This window comes from Leptonychotes weddellii, unplaced genomic scaffold, assembly GCF_054177405.1.
Source record: "Leptonychotes weddellii isolate Sample4059 unplaced genomic scaffold, ASM5417740v2 HiC_scaffold_13214, whole genome shotgun sequence".
NCBI classification, from domain to species: Eukaryota; Metazoa; Chordata; class Mammalia; order Carnivora; family Phocidae; genus Leptonychotes; species Leptonychotes weddellii.
This window is the reverse complement of record NW_027711647.1, coordinates 1-5,801: the sequence shown is the minus strand read 5'-3', so window position 1 is coordinate 5,801 and position 5,801 is coordinate 1. Positions and strand designations below refer to the sequence as shown.

Below are 5,801 nucleotides of genomic sequence, written 5' to 3'. Positions count from 1 at the left end.
GGAATCCGTAGAGCGGTCCAGACACTCGGCCGCCCGCTCCGCTCAAGGACACGCCCCCAAAGCGATCCCTGGGGATACCGCCTTGCAGTCCCTTCTTCCCTCGGGCTCTGCCCTTGGGCGCCCAGGGGGAGGCGGGGCTTGCTGGCGAGGCGGTCCCGTGGGCGGTCCCGTGTCGGCGGCGGCCGCTCCGTGGCGCCCGGGAGGGGGCGTGGCCACCCCCGGGGCGGGGTTACGCTAGCGGCGGCCGCCCCGGCAGCCGGCGAGGGGCGGAGCTCTCCATAGGCTGCTCCGGAGGGGCGGTGGCGCTGGCGGCGGCCGCGGAGGCTGCATCCCCGGCCGGGCCAGGGAAGGGGTGACCGAGGGCGGGGCGGGGCGGGGCGGGGCGGGAGGGCACCGGCGGCCGGCGGGGCGCCTCAGGCCTCGCGTCCACCTGCCCGGCCGCTCGCGCTCCCCTGGGTCTGCGGGGCCTGCGCCGGCCCGCGCCCATGGCGGCGTCGGCGGCTCTGTCGGCGGCGGCGGCGGCGGCGGCCCTGTCGGGCCTGGCGGTGCGGCTGTCGCGCTCGGCGGCGGCCCGCGGCTCGTACGGCGCCTTCTGCAAGGGGCTCACGCGCACGCTGATCACCTTCTTCGACCTGGCCTGGCGGCTGCGCATGAACTTCCCCTACTTCTACGTGGTGGCCTCGGTGATGCTCAACGTCCGCCTGCAGGTGCGGATCGAGTGAGCGGGCGCCGCCGCAGCCCCGGCCGGAGGGTCCCGCGCGCCGGGCCGCGCCGGGCAGGGGCGCCGGCATGGAGGACGGCCGGCGGGACGCGGCGGGGGCAGGCGGCCGGGCGGCCCGGGCCCCCGGGCCCTAGACCTGCGCGGGAGGACGCCGGCCAGCCGGCCGCCGAGCCACCCGGCCCGGCCCCGGCCACGAGCCGCCCGCCCCCCCGCCCGCGGCGCGGCCGGTGACCGATTGCACAGAAACTCTGCAAAGGGACCCTTTCCGTCGGGCTCGAGAAGAAGGAAAAAAGAACCAAACCCGGTTGGAGTGCGGCCGACCTGTTGCCTCCCGTCGGCCAGAGCCCGGGAAGCAGCAAGGAAAAATTCCGCAGCAGGGGCTTGACTGGCCCGGGTCCGCAAGGTAAGAGGCCGGAGGCTGGACCTGCGTGCGGGCCGGCGGCGGCGCTTGCCATGACAGCTCGGTGACAGGGGGAACTGGGGACGGGAGCCCTGGAAGGCAGCCCCTGAGCTGGTCAGGCGGGGGGCCGCAGGCGCCCCGGACTCCCCGGTCCTCATTCCCAGACGGGGGTGGGGGGCGGCGGCGGCCCGGGCATCGCGGAGGGTCAGCCCGTCCCCGCCCCGCTTTCCCCGGAGGCCCTGGTGCTGCCACCTGAACCCCAGGGAGTGGAGGGGAATGGGCTGGGGGAGGCGCCGGGGAAGGCTCTAGAAGGAAAAGATGCTGCCACCCTTCACCCCCCTTGGGGGGCCAGACAGGGAGGGTGGTTGTGTTCTTGGCCAAAGCCCTGGTCGGGCCCCTTCTAGGCCCCCAGGCCCCTGGGCTCTGGGCATCTCCCTCCCGGCCCGTGGCAGAACTGCCTCCCGCCCTGTGTTGGGGGCCGGGGGACTGCTCTGGACCTGCTCCTGCTGCGCCCACTGCTCCCCTCCCGCTCTGGGGGCGCCCTCTGGCGCTGGGCGCCTGGACATTCGGAGACCCGGGGGAGGGGGAAGGCCGCTCCGCTCTGTCCCTGCCCCCACAGTCTCGCTGTTGAGCCAACGCAGCCGCCCGCCCTCCGGCTCCCACGTCTGCCCTGCGGGTGCCGCTGAATGCCGCCTGCAGCAGCCCCTGTGCCCCCAGAGGAGCCGGGGGAGTGGGGATCTCCTGGGGCCCAGGGCAGCTCTCAGGCTGGGGTGGGGAGAGCGGGTGGAGAAGCGGCTTGCGAGGAGGCAGCCCTTGGGCGAACGGGCCCCACTCTCCGTGGGGAGGCCACTGTGAAGTCTCCATCTCTTTCTGTCTTTCAGGAGCCGGGGTTTGTAGGTGGTGACCCACCCCTTCCGTGGCCTTGTCAAGAGACTCAAATCCGTGCCCAGGGGCCGCCCCTGGCCCCGGAGCTGCCCTGGGAGCAGCTGGGCAAAGGGCCTGGCCCAGGAGGAGAGAAAGGACCTTCCAGGCCGAGGCCCCGAGGGCTGGGGTAGCCAGTGGTCCCGTTCTGGCGTGGGGAAGGACCCAGCCTGTCACCTCAGCTCTGCATCTCCTAGCAACACTTTGAGGGCCTTCTGTTCTCCCCACCTGATGCTTGGAAAAGCTGGCTCTGGGACAGGGAGAGATGTGTCCTTGTCCTACAGATAAGAAGGGGTGGGGCTGAATCTGAGAACACCTGGCGCAAGTGGGGTGGGGAAGGGGAGCTCAAGGCCCCCCCGGGGGACCTAGGGGGAGAGAGAGAGAGAGAGGTGCAGGGTAGGGAGTGTGGGGAACTGGCTTTTCTTGGAGTGGTGTGGGAGGTCACAGGGAAGACCGTCAGCGCTGACATGGACACAGGAGAGAGTCCTAGAACGCCTTGTGGAGTGGAGGTCTTTACCCACAGAGCCTGGCCTCCCCTGCCGCCCCACCCCAGGCTGGACCAAGGGCTCCTCGGCAGTTGAGTGGGACAAGCCTCTCAGTTTGGGTGGCAGGGTGGGGGTGGGCTCGTGGCGTGGCTGCTGGGGACAGGACGGAACCAGGAGGGTGAAGGGATAAACCTGGGATGGGGCTGGGACCCGTGCACGACCCCAGCTGTCTGTCCCCAGGCTCGCGCCCCCCTCCCCAGCCCCAAGCCCAGGACCCCACGGGAGAACCTCCTCTGGATGGGCTTGAATCGGCCCTGGAGGCCCCAGGTGGGCGGCTCCCTGGCGCACCAGGATGGCCAGGCGTGGTTCCCGAGGCGGGCCAGGAAGGACCCCGGTCCCACAGCCACTCCGTCACTGGTTGCTCTCGGCTCCCAGGCTCCGAATTCCTGGGACTGAAAACCCAAGCAGGCTGGCCAGCCGCAGGGACACGGTGGCCCAGTGTCACACCTCCTGCCCTCCTCAGCCGCCACGCTGGAGGCCGGGTCCTGAGTGAAGCGTTGTGCCCGCCTCACCCCGGGGACCGAGGCCAGATGAGGCCGCCATGTGTTGTCCCCTGCAGCTTCCCACAGACAGGGTGTGATGGCTTCCCGCCTTGTGCCAAGTGTCCTGGGATCCCCGGTCCCGGTGGCGCCTCCTGTACCCCAACCCTTTCCACCCAGGACCACTTCTGGGAGCCTGCCGGCCTGCCGACTCCACCCACAGATGTCCGGGGACAGCGTGTGAGAGCCACGTGGGGCCTCCTTGGGGCTGATCCACAGATGTGCCCCTTGCAAGGCCCCGTCTCACCCTCGGGGTGACCTGCTCCCCAGCTGCGGCCTTGTGGCTCAGCTGGAGCTGCCTGGGGCCTGTGACACCCCTTGCCCACAGGGAGAGGGGCGGGGGGAGCCTCAGGGCCCTGGCCCGAGACCCCTGCCCTGCGGGGCGCCCCAGCCAGTGCCTGCCCTGCCCCGGGGGCCCGGAAGTCTCCGCACAGCCCCCGAGCGACTGGGCAGGGGCTGCCCTTCTTCGGCCTGTGGTCCTGCCTCTGCTTTTCTGACCGGTTTGGCCTTGAGTAGTTAGCGAGCTTCTCCCCACCCCCCACCTTCCCTCTGCCCGCACTGGGCCCTGGCTGCCTGACAGGCTCTCGATGCACTTTATTTATTTGCAGTCTGTTTTCCAGGCAGCAGAGCTTCTACAGAATCCGAGACACGGGCTGGAGATGACTGTCACTTTGCTGTGTGTGATTAACTGTACTGGTCAGCACCTGCTGCTCAGAGAACGGTCTCGTTCCCGGTGTTGTCAAATCTTGTCACTCTAAGTTAAAAAAACAAACCCTCCCTGAGTTCAATAAAGTAAAAGAAAACTGGAGGCCTCCCCTTCTGGTGTGGTGCGGTAGGCTTAGAGGAGGGGGGCCGGCCGTGAAGTCACCTGGGAGGGCCGCGGAGGGCTGCAGGGGTGGAGGCCTGCGGGGCCAGGGCCCCTGGAGAAGGCGGCGGCATGGGCCTGGCCAGAGAGGTGGCAATTTGTCCCATTCACAACCTTTATTTGGATGACCTGATACCTAGGTCTTCTCTCTTTTGAGGGTGGGCTGGGGGGTGGGGGTGAAAGAGGCTCCCTGCACATCATTTTGGGTCACCTGGAGACCTGTCTGCAACAGCAGGTGGCGAGGTCCCCCTTGCTTCCCTGCCAGCCAGGTGGGCGCCCAGTTTTGGAAAAGATAAAACCATGGGGACCGGAAGCCTGCTGTCCTTCCCCCACCCCGGCCCCCCGAGAGCCGAACTGTCCCTTCAGAGCCCCAGCCTAGTGACTCCCCAGAGAAGCCTGGCCATGGGCTCCAAGGGCTGTAGGGCTGAGGGCGGGCAGGCAGGCAGAGGGGGGGTGGAGGGCGCCTGGGGACCTCAGTGGCTGAGGTAGAAGAAGGAAGGCCCACAGTCCGCGGGGAGGAGGCTCCTGAGGATGCAGGGTCACGGTCCCCCTGAGGAGCACAGCCTGGGGTAAGGGCCTCGGGTGTGCTCCACCCGCTGGGAACGTCCAGGGGTCAAAGCACCCTGACAAGACAGACCCTTCGGGCACCTGCCACCCAGAGGGATGGACCCCGGTCCCTGCCAGCACCCTGAGCTTCCCTCCGCTTTGTCCAGATGGTCGCGTTCAGTCCCTGTTGGTCCCAAACCCAGCCCAGGGATCACGCAGCCTGGTGCCACAAGAGGGGAGGGTCAGACCGGAGCTCGGGGCCCCAGGCACGTTGGAGAGGGAGGACCACCCTTCCGTGCCACCGAGGAAGGCAGGCAGTTTCCGCTCTGGCTCAGGGCGGCCTCCTGAGCCCAGCTCTTCCACGGACCACCGTGTGGCCCCAGGCCGGCCACGGGCACTCTCGCGTCGCCAGGAGGGAGCCTTCAGTGTGGCCGTGGCCCTTCAGCGGTCGGTGGCTGCTCAACGTTTATTCCGGCCTCACCTAGAGCACATCGTCTCTATGAGGAGAGGAAAGCAAGCGAAGGGAACTGGCAGGTGTGGAGAGCCTGCCCAGCGTCTGGGGCCCTGCCGCCTGCTTTGTTCCCGGAACCTCCTCATCATCCCCACGGCCACCTTCGGAGGAGGTCATGGCGAGGCTCTGGTCCCCGCATGAGCCGCAAGCTTGACCTGAGCAAGCGGAGGCTCCTCACCTCCTGCCCTGTCCTTGGAGTGGACCTTCCACCCACCGTCGCCCCACGAGGAGCTGTCCCCAGGTCGCAGCCTGGAGAGAGTGAGGTGTGGCTGGGCCCGTCTGGACAGCATGTGGGACTGCACCCGGTGAGGGCCTCCGTACAGACCCGTGACTCTGGCAGGTGGGTGTGTGGACACGTCCTCACGCGGCAGTCGCCCAGACAGGCCTCTCGGGTCAGTTCCCTGGCGCAGTGCCCCTGCCTCCCGCCCGTCCGCAGCGCTCCGTCCCTGGGTTCGGCTCGGCGCCCTCCTCCCCATGCTCCCTGCTCCGGCTGCCCGCGGGGGGCTTGGACGGCATGTCTCCCTGGTGCCCAGGCTTTCCCAGGGTTGACAGCCCCTCTTCGCCACGTTCCATGTGTGGTTCTCCGGTTTGTTTTGTTGCAAATGGGAAATGCCATTGCTCCAGCCGTTCCTCCAAGGTTCTGCGGCCCCTCTTACTGGAGAAACTCGAGTTGAGAGTTTAGAAGATCTTATTCCTGTGTCTGTTGCAAACCAGGAGAGGACAGGGTCCGTGCCGTTCCCATCCAAGCACAGG

The 5,801-nt window shown here is 68.4% G+C and overlaps 1 protein-coding gene across 1 annotated transcript; it reads left to right on the top strand.

Moving 5' to 3' along the window:
• Window positions 1-284: 284 nt before the first annotated feature.
• On the top strand, window positions 285-3,934 carry LOC145718278 (small integral membrane protein 10-like protein 2A). Its single transcript, XM_081809754.1, has 2 exons — window positions 285-1,124; window positions 2,003-3,934. Exon 1 carries the CDS (start codon window positions 486-488, stop codon window positions 720-722), a length of 237 nt encoding a protein of 78 aa, XP_081665880.1. The 5' UTR covers window positions 285-485; the 3' UTR covers window positions 723-1,124; window positions 2,003-3,934.
• The last annotated feature ends 1,867 nt before the right edge of the window (window positions 3,935-5,801 follow it).

Bases quoted from the DNA above. Each gene is read 5' to 3' on its own strand.
- LOC145718278 (XM_081809754.1), top strand. From the start codon at position 486: ATGGCGGCGTCGGCGGCTCTGTCGGCGGCGGCGGCGGCGGCGGCCCTG.